Source organism: Arvicola amphibius, chromosome 2 (assembly GCF_903992535.2).
Source record: "Arvicola amphibius chromosome 2, mArvAmp1.2, whole genome shotgun sequence".
NCBI lineage: Eukaryota > Metazoa > Chordata > Mammalia > Rodentia > Cricetidae > Arvicola > Arvicola amphibius.
Window position 1 is genome coordinate 8,188,090 of NC_052048.2, and position 21,571 is coordinate 8,209,660.

General features: G+C 39.4%; 1 protein-coding gene and 1 pseudogene across 1 annotated transcript in view; one reads left to right on the forward strand and one right to left on the reverse strand.

Moving 5' to 3' along the window:
- The first annotated feature begins 251 nt into the window (after positions 1 to 251).
- Positions 252 to 21,571, forward strand: part of LOC119807729 (solute carrier organic anion transporter family member 1A5-like) — a 35,596-nt gene continuing 14,276 nt past the window's right edge. Inside the window, exons 1-5 of the mRNA XM_038319837.1 lie at positions 252 to 377; positions 5,795 to 5,901; positions 7,305 to 7,451; positions 12,556 to 12,654; positions 13,868 to 14,089. Coding sequence (XP_038175765.1) covers positions 304 to 377; positions 5,795 to 5,901; positions 7,305 to 7,451; positions 12,556 to 12,654; positions 13,868 to 14,089 — 649 coding nt within the window. The 5' untranslated portion in view covers positions 252 to 303. The remainder of the gene's footprint in view (positions 378 to 5,794; positions 5,902 to 7,304; positions 7,452 to 12,555; positions 12,655 to 13,867; positions 14,090 to 21,571) is intronic.
- LOC119807728 lies at positions 20,255 to 20,724 on the reverse strand (annotated as a pseudogene).

The following is a 21,571-nucleotide window of genomic DNA, read 5'->3' on the forward strand; positions in this document are numbered from 1 at the left end:
TCTTGGTCCTCTCTGCATTGTAGCCAGGTGTGTTTTAGAGTTCCACCAAGGTTGCAAGAGGATAGGAGAGTTTGGGGGTAGGATAGGGCTTGTAGCTTATGGAGTCCAGTGGATAGGGGTAGATCCATTCCTGTGCTCTTAAGGTGGTTGTTAAACAATGAACCCTAAGTGCAAATGTTGGAGATGATTCTGACTAAGATTGGCTAACATTACTGAAACAAGCATTCTCATTTTTCTCTCCTAGGAAACCTTTTGCTGATTATTTTTGTGAGTTATTTTGGAACAAAACTGCATAGGCCTATCATGATTGGTATTGGATGTGTGGTTATGGGCCTAGGTTGTTTCTTAATATCACTACCTCATTTTCTGATGGACCGGTGAGTATCTCAGCCCTTGATGATTATTTTAGGTTCAACTTTCACTTATAGGAAATGAGGCTCATTCTCTCTGGGAGGAACAATGCATCCCCAAAGTACAGAATGCTAATATGGAAATTAAAAAAATATGGTCTGCACTTTGCTGGTATGATTTGTGGATCTTGTAACCTTGGGACCATTTAAAGTCCCATCCTGTCCATTGTCAAGTGGGAATTTGAGACACCTCTTTCATGAAGTTGAGAAAAAGCTTTCATGATATTGAGACACATGAATCAATTCTCTGAACCTGCAAAAGCTTGTGTTAAGTTCTTCATCAGGATTATTTAGACGCTCTAGTTACAAAGTGACTACAGTGTGCTGTAATCATGGGTCATTAGGAGATAGATCAGTGTCAATGCTGTTTTAATTTTCATGTTTACCAATGCAACTTAAAACAGAAAATTGTAAAAGTAAAGTTATGTTGAGTTATCTCTTACCCCTTTCCTGCTTGCTGGGGGGATGTTTTCAGTTCTTTCTTCTGTTTGCCTGTATATCTCATTAGATTTTAATACCTTAATACTAAGTGATGTAAAACTAATATTTTCTACCATCAAATTATGTTATTCTTTGTTATAGAATTCAATTTTTATCTAGATTTAATACTTAACTGATTTTTCTCATTTGATCGACTTTCTTTGTGTCTCTCATTATCTCATGGGCCTTTCAGTGACTGGTAGGGTGCAAATCCCTCAATCCAGGTCAGGGGCTTCAGTGTTGACCTGGCCGTACCTCTTGCTATTGTCTGTTCCATTCTACTGCCTCTGAACTACAAACCTCTAACCCAGCTCAGGGCCATTTCCTTGTAATTCTCCACTCTTTTCCTTATGAATTTGTTTGACTTCCTTCTTCCATCTTGCTCTTTCTCCTGCTTCTCCTCCACTCTTCTTAATTATTTCTTTCTTCTATCTTTCCTTTTGCTTTCAAGATCTTTTTATCAATTTGATGTGTGTCAGTATTTTACCCACATATGTATAGATGCAGCATGTGAATGTCTGGTGCACACAGATAACAGAAATGTATTGAATTCCCTGGAACGGGAGTTACAGATGGTTGTCAGCTACCATGCAGGGCTGGAAATATGAACCCAGGTCTTCCTCAAGAGTAACAAGTTCTCTTCACCACTGAGCCATCTCTCCAGACCACTCCCTTTTCTTTTCTTTTTTTGAGATAGGGTCTTGCTATGAAGCCCAGGCTTGTACAGTATTATTGTGTAGCTCAGGCTGGTTTCAACTTCTTGGTGATCCTCCTGCTTCAGCCTTCCAAGTGTTGATCTTTCGCTCTTAATTACTCACTGGAGGAGCATCCTGCCCTCTGCTTTCCTCTTTACTCTCTGTCACTTCTTTCAAAAGAATTCCCTACGGTCTTTGGAGACATTGCCTCAAAGTTTGTGGGTTTTGGAACTAGAATTGGTATTCTAACTACTGTGACTAGTTTCTCTTTTATTGCCACAGTCTGACACTAATGATGATTGGTTTAAGCCCTTTGCCTCATCAGGAGCCTTTGGTCAGGGCATTTTGTAAAGTTTTTGTACCCTTTCCTTCTTGATGATATCATCCGCCTTCTCTTCTGCAGCTGCTATTTGAGCACTGGAATCTTAGATTTTATTCATATCTTGCCATCTTTCTAACTTCATGTCTTTGAATCTCTTGGGAACTTCCCGAGAGATTTAGTTTTATCATCCAGGCTCTTGAATGGGCTTGCCACATGTCTTATCATATCTCTAAATTTTTATTCTCAAGGACACTTCTTTACCTTGAATATCTCCTTTGAGGGAACATCTTGTTATTTTCTCAAGAATTCAGTGTCTTTTCCCTCATGACTTTCTTCATCTGTCTCTCTTGTCTCTGGCTCCTTTACATGTAGCTTTTGTTTGTCTTTTACTTATTGTAATAGTACTGTAATAGAGTGTCCCCCACAGATGGTTCTTGGTCATTTTTTCATATTTAAGAAAGGATAACAACAGAAAGCTAACTAGAAATTCTGTATTCAAGTATAGACTTGGTCAATGGGAGACTTTTGTGTTTTTCAGTAGGATAAATCCTCAGGTGGTTGATCTGGACTGGGTGGTGATGGGCAGAACTCAGTGAGTTTGAGCTGTCTCAGAAATGTGCGTAATTTGTAATCCCAAGCAGGAATTCTCAGCACTTACTAAAGAGGTAGAAAGTTGGCTACCAGCCAGAAAGCAATGGGATCATCATCTTCAGTGTGCAGAGTTTTAAAACAATACATTCTCCCCTTTGTCCTCTGTGTCCTTAGTTTTCCAGTTTTTCAGATCCTTTCCTACCTGTAAGTACTTCCACTTGGAGAGATTGAGCACGAGTCTGAAGACCTAGATATGCCTTATTTCTTTGTGTGCCCAGCTGGGTCCTGAGTTAGGAATCTCTTCATTCAGCTTTGAGTGGAGACCAGAACATGTCCTGTTGCTTCCTGAAGCATGTGGTTACATATTTCTTGCCTTCTGTTTCAGTAGCCATTCTTAGTTCACATCCCAGTCTCAAGATTTTATTGAGCTTAAGTAGCACATTTTCAATTTCTCATTTATGTTGTTATTATTTTTCATTATTTTGTGTTTTATATGTTATGGTGGGGAAGTGTGTGTGCTTTTATGTGAGGTCAGGAAACAACTCTCAGGAGTAGGGTTTCTCTGCCTACCCTGAGGGATGCAATCTAGGTTGTCAGGTTTGTAAAATAAGCATCTGTACCCTTGGTTGCATCTGGTATCTTACAAGCCTTTTATTTTTATTTTTTGAAACAGATTCTCATGTAGCTAAGTGTGGCTTCAAACTCATTTTGTAGTTAAGGATAATCACGAACTTCTCATCTTCTTGCCTCTGTTTCCTGCGTGCTAGGATTATAGGCACGGTCCACTGTTTCTGGTTTTATTTTGTGCTCAGTATCAAACCAGGACTGATGCATTCCAGGCACTGATGTAATAACTGAGCAACATCCCATATCTAGATTTCTTTGTCTTTGAGAAAATGAGATTCCCTTTTTTATTTTGAAACTATTTTCTGCCATTTTATTGTCAGTTGAGGAATAAATGGACCTCAAGTAAACAACTGACCTTTAAGTAGATAATGAACTAAATGAAGGATATTTTATCTTCTCAGTTGTTTTTTAAGGGAACTAAAATTTTGTGGATGTAATTTAAAAATTACTTTTTTACTTTTTATTCTGTTCAAATCAATGTCAAGAAATATTCAACTATTACTGTATTTTCCACCTTCTCTCAAAGGTAAGTATTCTTTGAAACTGACCTGTCCTCATGGGATTGTGAAAAGAAAGACATATAGCTTTGTTTACACTTCATTGGCCAACTCTGTGGGTACATTCAGGCAGTACCAGGCAGTTGTTCTAAGAGAAAGTGATTCTGCTTCTTGTGCTATAGTATGCAGCATAGAAATTAGCATTTTGGCACGTATAGTTTCCTATTCATGCAGAATTCAGCAGCCCATGGTTCCCTCTGGTTGTCTCTTTTTAAAAAACACTTAGAAATAAATCCAGCATACCTACAATGGAGAGCCTTAGATGGACACATTCTCCTCTACTGATGTACTCTGCCATGTCTTTCTAGGACAAGCTGATCCTTGATGATTTTAGAAAGTTAAATAACCATAGTTTATTAGCACTTTGGGTCCATGACACTGCACTGTCAGGTGATGGATTCTGTCATATCTTATTATAATATGGAAATTTTTTCTTCTGTTGGAGATAATGAACATATTGGAAGATGATTGTTTGTATTCTCAGAAAAGAAGGGTGGGACCACAGCTCAGAGAACACAGAGCAGCTGTCTTGATTTGTTGTGTTGTTTTGTGTCTCTCTAAAGCTTTTATCATCTCAATTTTACTTTAGTGAGTCTCTTTCTTTTTCTTTCTCTTGTTCTTTATCTCTCTCCAATTATTTCTAGGAAATAGTCATTTAGAAATCACAGAGGGGGCTGGAGAGAAGGCCAAGAGCACTGGCTGCTCTTCCAGAGGTCAATCCTTGGGAATCACTGGTTGGCTCACATCCATCTATGATAGGATCTGATGCCCTCTTCTGGCAAGCAGGTATACATGCAGAACACTCACACAGTAAAATACAAATAAGTAAAGTCAAGTTCTTTTTCTGATATTGATTACTTACTTTTCTTCATTCAGGTGGTTGCTTGTAGTAAGAAGCTGCTTGTTTGTTCCTGGCTGCCCAGACCAGAAATAATCACTCAGAAACTATATCAGTTAAATTACTGCTTGGCCTATTAGCTCCAGCTTCTTGTTGGTTAGCTATTACATCCTAATTTAATCTATTTCTATTAGTCTATGTATTGCCACGTGGCTCTGGCTTACTGGCAAGATTCTGTCTGGCGTCTGTCTCTGGCAGGGCTACATGATGTCTCCTGACTCTGTCTTCTTTCTCCCAGCAATTAGTTTAGTTTTCCCACCCAGCACAAAGCATTTTTTTAAAATCAATCAATGGTAATCACAGCATACAGAGGGGAATCCATATTAGTTGTTTTAAATCTTTCTTTCTTTTTTTTCTTTTCTTTTTTTCCTTTTTATTGAGTGATGTGGGGGCTAACCAATTCCTTGTCTGAGGGGCGTGACCCCTCCGGGGCTCCAAATACCTTTAAAACATCCGTGTGCATTTGCTTTCGCTTTCTTTATTTCCTGCACTTTGCTGGAACTCTGGCTCTGTAAGTTTCTCCCATTTCCTCTTTTCATTAAAGCTGAGTATTTTATAATAAAGCTATTTTGGTTATTTCCAATTGCCAACCGACCACGCCCCTACAGTTGAGACAAGAAACCAGGCTGGCTTCTAACTAACTGAATAGATGAATCTTGAGCTTCTGAGTCTCCTCTCAAGTGCTAGGATAACAGGCATAGCTCACCATAGCCAGTTTATTCAGTCATAGAGTTCAAACCTAGAGCTACCTGTCCACCCTAGTGATACAGATCTCTTTCTTTCTTTGTTTTTTCTTCCTTCCTTCCTTTCTTTATTTCTGTATGCATGTGTGTATGTGTATTTTTGTATGCATGCATGTTGCATCTGTGTATCTGTGTGTCTCTGTGTGTGTACATGTGTTTACATATGCATGGTGGGTGTAGTTGTTCACATGTAGAGGTCAGAGGACCACTTCATGGAGTCACTCCTCTCCCTCCACCTTTATGTGATTTCCAGGACTGAGCTCAGCTCATCAGGCTATGTAGCAAGTTATTTACCTGCTGAATTGTGTCTCTGGCCCTGCAATGGGATTAAAAATGGTTTGAATAACTGCTGTGGAAACATGTCTGTGCAGGCTCTGGATGCTGTGTTTTCAGGGAAGCAGGAGTCAGTGATCTGCAGATACTATAATTGCCTTCAAGTCCTCATGGTGAATGTTTCCTGTGTCCACACAGATATGAATATGAAACAACAATTTCATCTTCAAGCAACTTGTCCTCAAACAGCTTCTTGTGTTCAGAAAACAGAAGTCAGACCTTAATGCCAACTCATGATCCAGCAGGTGGACTAATGCTTCTTATTGATTTCTGCTTAGGGACAGGGTCACAGAACACTCTTTTATGAAGGGTTTTGAATGTGACACTGGATTTAGTAGGCACCTAAGACAAATGAACAAACCATATTTCTCTCTTCAAGGAAGGGAGTTGTCTATAATAACATAGAACACTCTGCCTCCTGAGTTTGAATATACTTATTAAGACTCCTCTGCCTTTTAAAGTGGTATTTAGACACAAGATTTGATCCCTATGATGGGTCTAGTTTGGATTTCTGTTGTTGTAATAAAACATGGACTAAAAGGAGTTTGTCTAGCTTACAAACTATAGCCCACCATGATTGAAGCAAAGGTAGGAACCCAGAGAGAGAGAGAGAGAGAGAGAGAGAGAGAGAGAGAGAGAGAGAGAGAGAGAGAGAGAGAGAGAGAGAGCACAAATGAGTCTTGTATACTGGCTTGCTCAGATATGTCTTTTATACAGCCTAGGCCAATCTGCCCAGGCCTGGTACTGCCCACAGTACTGTATGCCATATTTCATCAATTACCAAAGAAGGAAATGTCTCATAAACATTTCTACAGGCCAGTCTGTTGAAGGCAGTTCCCCAACTGAGATTCCTTCTTCTCAGGTATGTCTAGATTTGTGTAATATTGACAAAATCTATCCATCACAGTGATGCAAATAAGAAATGTAGCCAGAAAGAAGCTTCCTCCAGTCATTGCTGTGCATCAGGTACATCATGGGAAAGCTTTCCAAGTCCAGTTGGCCTAGTTTGAGTTATTCTACTGATTATCTGCTACTCGATTCATTCGAGTATTTGATTGATAGCAAAAGATGGAATCTCTCAAAATATGATTAATACTACTCTGTTAAAAATTTAGTTTCTACAACATAATTCAACTTCCATCAGTTTTCTCTGTGTTGTGACAGTACAACATCAATTGTCAGAGATATATGCACATGCATGCTTGGTTTTCCTTCCTCAAAGCTGTGGAGAAATGAGGCAGTGCATACACGAACTTACTGGGTCCATTGGTTTGTGAAAAACTGAGTCCTTGATGTGAAGGAAAGTCCTAATTCTTTCTCTTTTCCTATTTCTTTAGTGTAAATTCTCACAACCAACATGTTGTCACTAAACACTGAACTGGGAAGAGATATCTATCTGTAGAGTCATCATCTCTCTCACCCAAGTGGGAATTGTTTCCAGCATAGCACTTATACTCCATTGCTAAGTATTCTTCCAAAGGAAGTAGTAGGGGTGACTTGTAGATTCAGACAGCACAGTAAGTAAGGCAAGTCACTGACTGGTCATCTGGGCTTGTGACCTGAGAAAGGCTTACAGAAATTTTTGAATTAATTGTCAGTAACACTTGACTGTCAAAATACTCACTAATTTTCTTTTGTTTTCATGCAGAGTGTGTGAAAGAAATTAAATCACTAATGTGGATATATGTAGTAGTGGGAAATGTTATTCGTGGAATTGGTGAAACTCCCATCATGCCCTTGGGTATTTCCTACATAGAAGATTTTGCCAAATCTGAAAACTCCCCTTTATACATTGGTAAGTGTCTTAGTTAGGATTTCTATTGCTGTGATGGGAGACCATGGCAATTCTTTTAAAAGAAAAACATTTCCAGAGGTCTAGTCCATCATCATCATGTTGGTGTGTGGGTAGACATGGTTCTGGAAAAGCAACTGATACATGTTGATATGCAGGGAAGTAGACTTCATCAAGTTACTTCTCACTATTGGAGATCCATCTGATCTGCGAACCCGATACTCCTGTGATGCTGCTGCACGACCTTTAAACCACTAGAGATTTACCAACATTTCCTGGAAAGTCTTCCATAAATCCATTTTTTTTTCTATTCCTTTGCTCTTAGGTTCCCATTATCTCATCTATAAGTTATTATGACTTCAATATTGGCCATTTTGTGTCTGTAGTATTTTAAAATATAGTTTTGCATTTTTAACTCTCTCTCTCTCTAATACGTGATTAATAAAAACTTAGAGACTAAAATTGGCTTTCAGCCTGAAGACCCCAAAAGCAAAGCAGTCAGTCACTGGCTTTTATCTCAACCTCAGTCCAAAATGGTGATCCTGCCTCCAGGAATCTCAGAATGAGACTGAGACTGAGAGCTGGCTCCTCCCATTTTATAATCCTCTCTAAGGCTGGGATTAAAGGTGTGCACCACTATAATTAAAGGCATACACTTCCCAGTTTCTATGGCCAACTAGGGCTACTGGGATTAAAGGTGTATGTTACCACTGCCTGATCTGTAAGACTAACCAGTGTGCTGTTTTCCTCTCAAATCTTTAAGCAAGATTTATTTATTAAAATACAATTGATTAAAATGCCACTTTTCTCATTCTCTCTCTCTCTCTCTCTCTCTCTCTCTCTCTCTCTCTCTCTCTCTCTTTCCCCATATGTATGCATGTTGATTTGAATTAAATTATGGTGATCAGAAGGCAGCTTTTAGTAGTTGGCCTGGGGACTGAACTGGAATCTTTGGGCCAGGTTTAATGCACAAGGGCCTTTGCCATCTGTAAACAGAGACTGTGGTTTTGTTTCCTGGCCACCCAGACCTGAATAGTCACACAAAACTATATTAATTACAATACTGTTTGGTTAACAGCTCAGGCATATTTCTAGCTAGCTCTTACATCTTAAATTAGCCCATTTCTATTAGTCTATGGAAAGCCACATGACTGTGGCATTACCTCATTTTCTCTATGTCTTGTTTACTTGGTGGCTGACTGATGTTTGCTTGACTCTGCCTATTCTCTCTATATATCTCTGTTTGGATTTTTCACCTGGTTTTACTCTGCTAAGCCACTGGCAAATCTGAAAAGCTTTATTCATAAAAGCAACACATATATTGAAGGACATCCCACATCAGCCCTTTGTCTGGCTTTGTAGTGTTTTCCTCTTTTTGTATTCTCATAAACAGTCTTTCAGTTTAAGCTTCACCAAACATGGCTTTAATCATGTCTTCTCAGCCATGTTCACCAAGTGATTTTTTATTTTCCTTCTGTTCTCTTTTACTACTTGGGGATTTGCATCCTGCTTCTCTATGAAGTTAATGATACAGTTTCCTTCCTTATAACCTCTCAGCCTAGAGAGGGTTCTTAATAGTTCTGACAAATATCCAAGTTCATTTTCTTGATATTACTACTTGAAATTATCATAGAAACCCTACACATCTCCTAAGTAATATCCCCCAACATGCTGCCCAGCTGTATAATCTCCCAGACTCTGAACAATGACAGGATGTCAAAGATGGAGAATGGTTCTTTTTCTGGATTGGGACTCCTTCAAAGACCTTCAAGTTCCAAGCTGCCCATGGAGGCCATGTTAATGTCTATGGTCCCTCCTGCCACCAAGGACTATGATGTTTTCCATGTTTTCCCTGCAGCCAGGGTCCCTGTGGATGCCTGTGGCCTGTATTACCACTAAAGGCCATGTGGATATCTATGGGCCTTGTTGCTGCAGGAGGTTGCATGATGGTGTCTGTGATCCATGTTGCTGCCCAAGGCCATGTGATGCCCATTGTCTGTGCTTCTGTGATTAGCTATGTTGATGTTTATGGTCTGTGTTACCTACTGAAGTCATGTTGGTGTCCTTGGCTCATGTTACCTTGGTCATGTTGCTGTCTGTGGCCTGTGCTGCCACTGACGGCCATGATGGTGTCTGTTTCCCATGCTTCTTCTGAGAACTATCTTGTTTATGATTGTGATCTGTGCTACCACCAGAAACTATATGGAAGTTGATGATCCACTGTTGTGTGAACTCTAATTTGTCTTAATAGTAATAAAAAATACCCAAGTCAAATATTAAGGGGTGAAAGCTGAAAGACCAGAGAAGCAGAACAGCCAGGCACTAGCTCTTACCTCTATGAAATCCCCAAACAAAATAGGGTATCCTGTTTCTACAAGTTCTCATACTGAATGCCTTGAGTTACCATCTTTTCCTGCTTTATATTCCTCTCTCTGCTCAGCCATATCCCTTTCTGTCTCTAGTCCCTAGTGCTGAGATTAAAGACATGTGACTCCCAAGTGCTGGGATTAAAGGTGTGAGCCACCACCACTTAACTCTCTTTCTCTTTTAGACTGGAGAGATCTTGTGTAACCGAGGGTGGCCTTGAACTCACAGAGATCCACCAGCCTCTGCCTCCCAAGTGCTGTGATTAAGGGTGTGTGCCATCACTGCTAAGATTCTATGGCTAGCTAGTGTGGCTTACTCTACTCTGATCTTCAGGCAAGCTTTATTTGTTAAAGCACAAACAAAATATCACCACAATCTATGCTGCCTCAGATTGTAAAGGGTAAGAAAGCTTCTTTCGCAGTGGTGTTGATGGCTGCAGACTCACAGTTGAGAATGAGAGACATAGAAGACATCTGCGACAATCTCTTTTACCTAGAATCATCCCTCCCCCAAAAGAAGAGAAACAGTCTGGAGAGGAAGCCATTGAAAAGGACTCTTAAAATTTGTGATAGGGATCCTGAAGTGTAGCTCTCCAGTCCATGGGCTCTGGCAGGAATAGGGATGGGTACCCACTCAGTTTTCTTTGAAAGACTAGCTACTGGAGATTGACCATGCTTCAGTGAGAATATGGGCAGAACAAATTGAACTTTGTATTATGTTTTTTTTTCTCTCCTTTTCTTTAGGGGAGGGAGTTGGAGTTGAGAAGACTGGGAAGTGAGTGTGATTGCGTTGCATTATGTGAAAATCATAATAATCAATAGAAAATCAAAAGTGAAGATAGTGGTCCACGATTGAGGTCACTGGTGGTACCAAGAGAATATCTTAGAATTAGGAAGGGTCTGAGCAGAGTGAGAGGCTAGGAGTAAAGGCAGACAGCATAGGACAGGAAAGAGCTCAGTGGAGATCATTGAATGGAGGGCATACAAGAGTAGGGAGTGTTTGAGAGAACAAGGAAGACAAAAGGGTTTGGTATTGAGAGCTCAGGCAAAAACAAGGAGGGTTAACCTATAAAAAGCACAGAGAAGGAGGTAAAGACAAAATATAAAGTAAAGAGAAGGCAGGAAGTTGAAGTTGTTTGTATCTGGTTTTTCGATGAGTAGGTATGGCTCAGCAGAGATTCTGAACTCAGAAATGTTGGGAGATACTGGATGGTTGTTTTAAGAATGCCAGGTGAGGTTGAGAGAAAGCAAGGAATTGAAAATAATAATAATAAGAAGAAGGAAGAGCAGAGATTGGGGAGGAGGTTAGGTGGGAGCCAAGGAGAAGGGATGGGAGGAAAGGGGAGAGGGGAAACTATGATCAGTATGTAAAATAAATTAAAAAATGTAAAAAGAAAGAAAACCAGGATAGTATGAAAGATAAGTGCAGTTTGAGGATGCATTCTTTCTTTGGAAGGAAGTTTCAAGAGAAGGACTTTGATAAAGACACATTATGAGAAATTCGTCACAGCTCACACTGCTTTTGAAGCTGTGCAAGTTTCATTTCTGTTTCTGTGAGAAAGTGCAGCCTTGGAAAGAAAGAGGTTCATTGGGCTTATAATTCCTTTACAAGAGAGATGTCATAGTAGCCGGAGCTTGAATCCACTGGTCACACCCACAAGAGCAGAGATAGTAAATCTATGCATGCTTATGATTTTGCTTGCATGGTTGTGCCCAGCTCTTTTACCTGCTCTTACACAACAGATGACTCCCTGCCTATGGAATGGTGCTGCCCACAGTGGGCTGGGTCTTCTCACATCAACTAACTTAATTAGGATAGTCTCCTATGGACTTGACACAGGTAAACCCAATGTAGACAGTACTTCATTTAGCCTCTCCTCCCAGGCAATTCTAGATTGTGTCCAGTTGACAATTAAAGCTAGCCATCACAGAGGCCCTTTGAAAACATGACTATGGAAGCATCAAAAGGATCTTGATCACATCATGGCTTTGATGGGAGTGCCTGTGATGGTACAGCCTTTGTCCTTAACTCAGAATAAAAGAGAATTTGGAATGTGGCTTTAAGTAACAAAACTTCTGTGTCAATCATTTTCTATAACTTTAATAAATCCCTGATATAAATATTGATAAATAGAAAGGATACATTTGGCTCATAGCTCTGGAAGTTTTGGTCTATGTCACTGGATTGTGTGTTTTAGAAGCCTGTCATGAGGCAGCTCATTATGATGGAAGGATTTGTGGAGTGAAATCATTAATCCTGAGACTAGGAAGCAAAGTAGAATGAGGAAAAGGTAATGGTTGTACTCCAGATGACCCGAAGACCTCAGCACCATGCCCTGCCTCAGTAGGGTCCCATCAGACTCCAGTGGTGCCCCCTGCAAAACAAGTCTGTCATACATGAGCTTCTGGAAAATATTCTATATTGAAACAATGGGAGCTTCATTCTCCATATTATAGAAACCAATGCATGTACATACAACACACATATGTGCATGTAACAAATATGTAAGTATAAGATACATACCAAGATTAATTTTCATATGTTGAATATAAAAGTATTTGAGGTAGTGAAAAATGTAGCCCACATGTAGAACACTTGCTTAGACTATTGGATTTGCTATCCAACTGTGTAAAGGAAGGAAAAGAAATCTAATATTAGAAACAATTCAATCTTGAGGCTTTTTTGTGTGTAAGCAAATTTAAGTGTGGTCACGTAACTTCCTGTCTTTGTTTACTTCCAGGGATTTTAGAAACAGGAATGATCATTGGCCCTTTGATTGGACTTATGTTGGGATCCTTCTGTGCAAAACTTTATGTAGACACTGGGTCTGTGAATACAGGTAACACAATACATTTTATTTATACAGTCCATTCGCTAGAATGCAAAAGAATGTTCCATATTACTACACACTGCCTCCTTTGATCTTCAGTTAGGGAAATTATCACCACTTGCAGACCTAAGAGAAGTGTGGTAAGGATAAAATGTCACCTTCTGAACAAAAGTCCACCATTCTCCCACCACACTGCAGCCGCATGTTTGGTCTCAGATTTACTCACATAGGTTTTCTCAGTGAGGCAGTCACTGCGGCTAATAAAACAGATCTTTCTGTTATGTGATAAGCACCAGTTTGTAAAGTTTTACAAGACAGACAGAAGTACTCATTTACTGCTGGAAAATATACCACCTACACTGCTAAATAAAAATCAGTTAATATTTTAAAGCACTCACAAACCATAAAAGAATTGGATACAGTGTGATGTTTTATCTTATTATCTTTTTGTGCATTGTATGACTGTGTGTGTGTATGCACTGTGTGTGGGTGCCTGCTGAGGGCAGAAGAGGGTTTCACATTTCCTGAAACCAGAGTTATAAACAATAGTGAGTTTATATATATGTGTATGACTATGTGTGTGTGTATGCACTGTGTGTGGGTGCCTGCTGAAGTCAGAAGAGGGGTTCACCTGACTGGAAATCAGAGGTACAGGCAGTAGTGAGACCCCATGTGGGTGGTAGGAATAGAAATCAGGACCTCTGCAAGAGCAGCAATAACTCTTAGCCACTGAACTGTTTCTCCAGCCCAACTTCCTCACCCACTGTAAAGTTTTGAGATATGAATACATCAGACTAGTGCTGGTATCTTAAATATGCCTCATATTTTTATCATATTTTATCATACTAATGCTGGTATCTTAAATATGCCTCATATTTTTCTATTTTTTTAAAATGAAGTTTTAGCTATTATGTCATGTAGCAATCCAGAACTTTTTCTTCTTACTTAATTTCAATTTCACCCAATTGATCAACCTCAGACACTATTTCTAAAGGTCTGAAATTTACCCAGGGGGTAGCAGATGCTTGTAATCCCAATATTTTGGAAGCAGAGGCAGAGGATGATAAGTTCAAGGCCCAAATAAGAGGAATAACTAAGGTGTGATGGGTTTACAAATGATATAAAATTTTGTGTTTAATTGGATTATAATCCTTAATAATTTTCTACAGTTTACCTGGGAAAGAATGATGCAAGCTAACAAAATATCTGTATTTCTCCACAGATGACCTGACCATAACTCCCACTGATACGCGCTGGGTCGGTGCTTGGTGGGTCGGCTTTTTGATCTGTGCAGGAGTGAATATCCTGACCAGCATCCCCTTTTTCTTTTTTCCAAAAACACTCCCAAAGGAAGGACTAGAGGATAATGCAGATGTGACTAAAAGCGATAAAGAAGAGAAACACCAAGAAAAAGCCAAGGAGGAAAAACGTGGAATCACTAAAGGCAAACAGGAAAACCTTAACCCCTGTATTTGGTTTAGATGGGTCTGCAGGTAGTGGAGCATGTGTCTGCTGTGCTGAATTAAGATGGTTTGACACTAAGGGTCCCTACTCAGATGCCTTAAACTTCTTCCCAAGTTATCATGTGGAAACAATTCACATAAATTGTAAACAGCGCATCTTAGATTACACTTTATGGAAAAAATTCATCAATCTGGATATTCAATGAGCAAATAGAATTTTGCCTTCTGTTTTGAAAAGTCTATTTTACACAATTTATTAGTTCCAGACAACCAGAAATTCAGTCTAAACATAATGTGAGAAAAATACCTGTGCTATGGTAACAGTTTGATAAAAATGTCAGTTTAGCTGTGAACATGCTTGAAGTTAAGGCTGGAGGAGAAATACTGAGAGGTAGCATAATGTCCTCTATTTGAAGGTGTGTGGTAGTTTACAGGAGAACTGTTCCCCATGGAGCAGATGCTGTAAAACAAGCAGGAATGTTATCAACCTCTGGTGCAGAGCAGTGGCGCATCTGTGAGAAGCTGAGTGGTCAACACCGCCCGTTCCTGAACCTTGTCCGTTATATTCTTGGATTTCTGGGCTGTTCTGGTGCAGATTACTGTAGGGAGCACTTTTATTGTTGACATTGCTATTTCCTTCGTTACTCATAACATCTATAATGTTATGATGAGCAGTGAACAACTGAACATTTACCTTAAGCTCTATGGACCACAGCTGAAGAGCCAGTCACTGGCAGCCAGTTTAGAGCCTTGAACATTCTCAGAATCGTGATCATATTAATGATTCTCCTGAGAGCGCTAATACTGATTATTTTTGTGCCACTGTGTGGTCTGCCAGATCAACATAACTATATTTTTAATTTAAGTTATTATCTTTGGTATATCCTGACCACAGTTTTCCCTTCCTCCATTCCTCAAGTGCCCCCTTCTCCCAGAAGTTCTCTGTTTCCCTTCAGAAAAAAATCAGGCCTTCCTGGGATAGCCACTAAACATGGCATAACAAGATACAATGAGACTAGGCACAAACCTACACATCAAGGCTACCTGAGACAACCTAAGAGGATACAATTCATGAGAGAAGACAAAAGATTCATAGACACATGAACTCCCACAGCTAGTAGTCACACAAAAATACTAAGTGAACAGCCATTACATATATGCAGATGATCCATGCATGCTCTGTGATTACTGCTTCCATTGCTGTGAGCCCCTATGGGTCCTACTTAAATGAAATCTGTGGGCTGTGCTCTCCTGGTGTCCTTGGCCACTTTGTCTCTTACATTTCTTTCTCTCCCTCTTCAGTGAGCTTCCCCAAGCTCCAAGGGGAAAGACCCAATAGAGACTTCCATTCGGGGGGTTTGTGTTTGCCCCCACCAGCTGCTGGTGGGAAGCCTCTTTGATGATGATTTGGCTAGGCACAGATTTATGAGTATTTAAGAATAGCATTAGCAATCATTTTGTTGATTTTTTTTCTATCGTAAATCTTTGGGCATCCAGCTTCCTATTCCTAGTCATCCAGGCAATATTGAACATGAACATGGGCTCCCATGAGTGATGTGGATCTCAAATTAGATTAGTCATTGGGTGGTGATTCTAAAAGGTTCTGTTCCAGTGTCTTACCCCATCATTCAGGTGGGATAGATGAAAGGTGAAGGGTCTGTGGCTGGGTTGTCTGAGTTTCACCTCTGGAAGTCTTTTCTGTTTACAGAGGATACCTGGTTCATACTCTGAATCCTCCTCTACTAGGAGTCTTCACTAGAATCACCTTCTCATAATCCTGAAAGTTTCTAATGGACTCTGTTTCCACATCACCCAAACAAATGACCTCCAATTCCAGTCATTTCTCCCATATGTTCTCCTATTACCACCTCTCACCTGACCCCTCCTGTTCCTATTACCACTCACCCTTGTAGTCGGTGGATGCTTATCTATTCCCGGCTGCCCAGATCTGAAATAACCTAACAGAAACTGTATTAATTATAATACCATTTGGCCTATTAGCTTATGCATATTTCTAGATAGCTCTTACATCTTAAGTTAACCCATTTCTAATAATCTGTGGATCACCATGTGGTTGTGGTCTATTGGCATCTGGCATCTGTCTCCTGTGGTGGCTACATGGCTTCTCCCTGACTCTACCTACTCTCTCTATATATCTTTTCCAGCCTGTCTATATTCTAAATCATTGGCTAAAATCAGTTTCTTTATTATCCAATGGCAATAAAACATAATCTTAGCCTACAGAAGGGAATCCCACATCACCTCCCCTTTTCTGTCTAAATAAAAAGAAGCCATGTAGCTGTCACAGGAGACAGACATACTGGAACCTTGTCATGGTAACATATAAAATAATAGAAATGGGTTAATTTAAGATGGAAGAGCTAGCTAGAAATATGCTTAAGCTTTGGCCAAACAGTATTGCAAATAACATAGTTTTTGTATGATTATTTCAGGTCAGGGTAGCTGGGAATGAATAAGCAGCCTCCACAAACACACCCAGTCTACTTGCTAAATTGATTCTATTTTCCCTTCCCATGGAGGTTCACTAGTCCCCACTAGAGTCCCATCTTACTTAGCCTTTCTGTGTCTGTGGATTGTAGCATGATTATAATTGACTCAACAGATAATATCTACTTACAAGTGACTACATGCCGTGCTTGTCTTTCTATGTCTGGATTACCTCACTCAGGATGATATTTTTTCTAGTTCCATGCATTTTCTTTCAAATTTCATGATGTCATTTTTTAAAACAGGTGAGTAATATTCCAGTGTGTAAATGTTCTGCATCTTCTTTACCCATTCTTTGGTTGAGAGACATCTAATCTATTTCTAGTTTCGGTCTGTTATGAATAAAGCTGTTTCTGTTTTTAGAGCTTTCATGTGTACTGTGAAGTTGCTACTATGAGATTTCGCCCATTTCTTTTTGTAGCCACTTAATACTATACAATTTCCTCTTACTACTACTTTCATTGTGTCCCATAAGTTTGGGGTATGTTGTACACTCATTTTCATTGACTTAAGGAAACCTTTAATTTCTTTTTTTTTCTGCCTTGGCCCAGTAAGTAGTCATTCAGTAGAGAGTTGTTCAGTTTCCATGAGTTTATAGGATTTCTCTTATTTATGTTGTTGAAATCCAGCTTTAATCCATGGTGGTTTTATAGGGAAACTGGACTTATTTCAACTTTCTTGTATCTGTTGAGACTTCCTTGGTGGCTGAATATGTGATCAACTTTAGAGAAAATTCTATGAAGTGCTGAGACAGTTTATTATTTGTGTTTGGGTGAAATGTTCTGTAGGTATCTGTTACATTTATTTGGTTCATAAATATCTTTAAGTGCCAGTATGTCTCTGTTTATCTTTTGTCTGAATGACCTCTCTTTTGGTTAGAAAAGGGTATCGAAGTCTCCCACTATCAATGTGTGATGACCAACGTGTAATTTTAACTTTAGTAGTGTTTCTTTTACAAATATTGATTGTCCTTGCATTTAGGGCATAGATGTTGAGAATTGAAAGACCATCTTGGTGGATTTTTCCTTTGAGGAGTATAAAGTGTTATATCCCATCTATCTTGATTAATTTTGCTTTGAAGCCTGTTTTGCCAGATATTTGAATGGCTATACCAGCTTGTTTCTTAGGTTCATTTGCTTGAAAAATCTTTCCCAGCCCTTTACTAAGGTAATATCTATCTTTGATGTTAAATTATGTTTCTTGCATATAACAGAGGGTGGATCATTCTGTTAGTCTATGTTTTTTTTTATTGAAGGGTTGAGTCTGTTGATATTGAGAGATATCAAAACAAATGATTGTTCGGTTGTTGATGATGGTGGTGGTGATGGTATGTGTGTGTTTCCCTTCTTTTGGTTTTGCTTGTGTAAGGTGATTTATTTCCTGTGCTTTCATGGGTGTAGTTAATCTTCTTTGGTTGGAGTTTTCCTTCTAGTACCTTCTGCAGAGCTGGATTTGTGGATAAATATTGTTTAAAGTTGACTCCATTTTGTTTTCTCCTTCTATGGTGATTTAAACTTTTGCTGAGTGAAGTAGTCTTGGCTGGAATATGTTGTCTCTGAGTCTACAATACATCTCTCCAACCCTTCTGGCTTTTGGAGTCTCCATTGAAAAGTCAGGTATAATTTTAATAAGTCTGCCTTTATATGCTACTTTACTTGCTCTTTTATCCTTCCAGTTTTTAACATTCTTTCTTTGTTCTGTATGTTTAGTATTTTGATTATTATGTGGTGAGGCAACTTTCTTTTCTGGTCCAACTTATTTGGTGTTTTGTAAACTTCTTTTACACATTTCCTTTTTTAGGTTAGGCAAATTTTCTTCTATGATTTTGTTGAAAATATTTTTTGAGCCTTTGAGTTGGGATTCTTCTTTTTTCATTCCCATTATTCTTAGGTTTGTTCCTTTCATAGTATTCCAGACTTCCTGGATGTTTTGTGTCAGGGATTTTTTTTAAAGAATTACCATGCTCTTTAACTAATGTATCTATTTTTCTATCATATTTCCAACACCTGAGATTCTCTCTTCAATCTCTTGTATTCCATTGGTGATCCTTGCATCTGTAGTTCCTGTTTACTTACCTAACAAGAACCTTGGGGTCCAGCCTCAAGACTCTCTTCAGGTTCAGAATGGATACAACAATACATAAAAGGATTTTACCTGAGGGCAAACTCTCTCTCATGTGTTTTTCTGAATTAACCTCTTTATTGTTCTGCCATTCTTCAAAATTTTCAGATTATATACATACACAATCAGCAATTCTCTGGCAATATTAAGGTTATAAGGCTTGAATTTTTCATGGTCATAAAGCAGAAAAGAGCTGCACAAAGCAGCAAACTGAATCAAATGATAGTTTTATTTCTAACTTTTTTTTCATTCAAAAATTTAGCTTCCTCCTCTCCTCCCATTCCCCTCCTGATTTCCCTCCCCGTCTTCCCTTCCCTCCCTCCTTAAGAGAGGGCAGAGAACCCTGCCCTGTGGGAAGTCCAAGGCCCTCCTCCCTACATCCAGGCCTAGGAAGCTTTGCATCCAAATAGACTAGGGTCCCAAAAAGCCAGTACATGCAGTAGAAACAAGTCCCAATGCCTTTATCAATGGCTTCGCAGTCAGACCCCTTGTCAGCCACATTCAGAGAGTCCAGTTTGATCTCATGTTCATTCAGTCCCAGTCCAGATGGATTCGGTAAGCTCCCATTAGAACAGGCACACTGTCTCAGTGGGCTGAGGTTTTGAAATGAGTTCCACTGTAGAGGGGGAGTGCTATGGCTTCACACGGGATCAACAGCAAGAAGAGCTGTTATTTGAAAGTCAGTATTCCCAAGGCCTTGTGTCTGAGCTTGTCTCCATCAGAATCCATATTTCTGGTGGGCTGGCCTTCTAAAGTGTCAGCTGAAATTTCACTGCATAATCCTGCAGACCACAGCACTTACCTATATTTTTCACTTCAAAAACTTCCTCTGTCTGTGTTTTCTTTATTGTTTCTATTTCCATCTTGGGTCATTTTCTTTAACTGTTTCCTTCACCCCTGGCTTTCCTTAAGGGACTTACTCATTTCCTTTAAGTTTTGATTTTCTTAAGGGTCCCCTAAAGACCTCAATCATCTTCATAAATTTGCTTTGGACATCATTTTTCTGAGCTTCTGATGTATTGAAATATTTGAGGGTTGCTGTATTAGGATAGCTGGCCTCTGGTGATATATTTCCTTGGCTGGTTTTTTTCTTATTTCTTATACTGACAGCTAGGCATCTAGGTTTAGGTAATTATGGGTCTAAGTGATGATTTTGAAGTTCAGATTTTTGAATGGGTGTTTTATTCCTTGGTTTCAGTTTACTCTCTTGTCTTCTGGTCAGTGTGACCTGTGGTTGAGATGTGGGGGGGGGTCTCTGCCTGAGTTGGGGACTGGACTTCTGTCAGCTAGAATGGTGTCTGGTAGAGAAGAGAGTCTGCCCAGTTGGTGGCTGAAACATGGTGAAGTCAAGTGGGTGGAGATTGGGGATGGGCTTGAGTGGGGCACTGGGAACCAATTCAGAAATTTGAACATTCTTAGAATCATGCTCATTTAATGTGTCTCCTGAAACAACTAACATAGATTGTTATGCACAATTGCATGGTCATCCCGGCCAACCTGATTTTTTTAAAAAAGGGTAGAATTAATATTTTATCCTCATTTATAATCAGATGGCAGTTGGGGACAGACTCTCCACACTTCATATTTTTTTGAAAATTAAAAAAACTTACAGGTTTTAAACAGCTGCTGGGTGGTTACGTTTCTCAGGGCATGATTAGGCAAATTCAGTAATGGAGGCTTCAAGCTTTTCCTTGTTCACACCAGAGAATTCACTCACCTTTTGACCCTTTTTTTAAAACTGGAAGGTCAGCATGCATTTGACTTCACACTCTGCAGCAAAGTCCTGGCAGTCATCCACATCTATTTCAAGGAACACCACACTGGAATACTTTTCAGAGAGGGAATGAAAGAAAGGCTTGATCATTTTACAAGGTCCACACCACGTGGCTGAGAAGTCCACAACTATGAGCTTGTCTCCTGCAGCCACCAGGGCCTCCTGAAAAGCTTCCTTGCTCTCCGTCAGCTTCACCATTTTGGCTGTTGCAGGGAGGAAACACACGAGTTTCTGTAGAATCCGATGGGAACGGATCCGAGGCGCACAACCTGATTTTTAAAACTAGGAAAGAACTTGGCATAATATAGACAATCAATGTGAATTGTGGAGACTTTTTTAGGAGGTTAAGGATATCAACAAACATGAGTTACTCCAAAAGCTCCTGGGAATTTTGATTATAACCCTCTTATCCATAAAGATGCTTTTGCCACTAGAGTTTACTTTTTTATTAAACTGCTCTGATTCTACTTCTAAGTCATTCCTTTTTAATACTTAACTCTCTAAAATTTTAGGTGATTTATGAAGAATAGTATAAAATTAGAAAATCAACACAGGAAACATGAAGACAGGAAAAGGAGACTGTTAAGTGTGAAGCTCATTATCTTTGATCAGATCCAGTCCATTTACTAGAGACAGGCTATGAACTTGACTCTCAGCTTTATAAACAGGGAGGTGTTCTAGTTAAGCCAGTTGGATGGTGTTTGACATACACTAAGTGAGTTACCATTCCAAACAGTGAGACTCTTGTATTGGGATGTTTGAAGAGATCACCAGGTAGTTCTAATGCATATCCTGTTGTGAAGTCCAGCAGGAATGCTGATGTTGGGAAAGCCAGAACATGATTAGGAGCCTTCTTAGGTTTTTGAGCTTATCTGCTTGTGCACAAAGGAGTGATAGTATCAGTGTTTAACCTCAAATGTCATCAATGACAGTCCCTTGCAGAATAAAGAGAACAGTCTTGTCATTCAATAGTGAAAGCGGGGTATTAATAGAGGGAAAAGAAAGAAAAAGAAATGAAAGAGTGTGGCCATGGATATGATTCCGTTTCCGTATAGCTTTC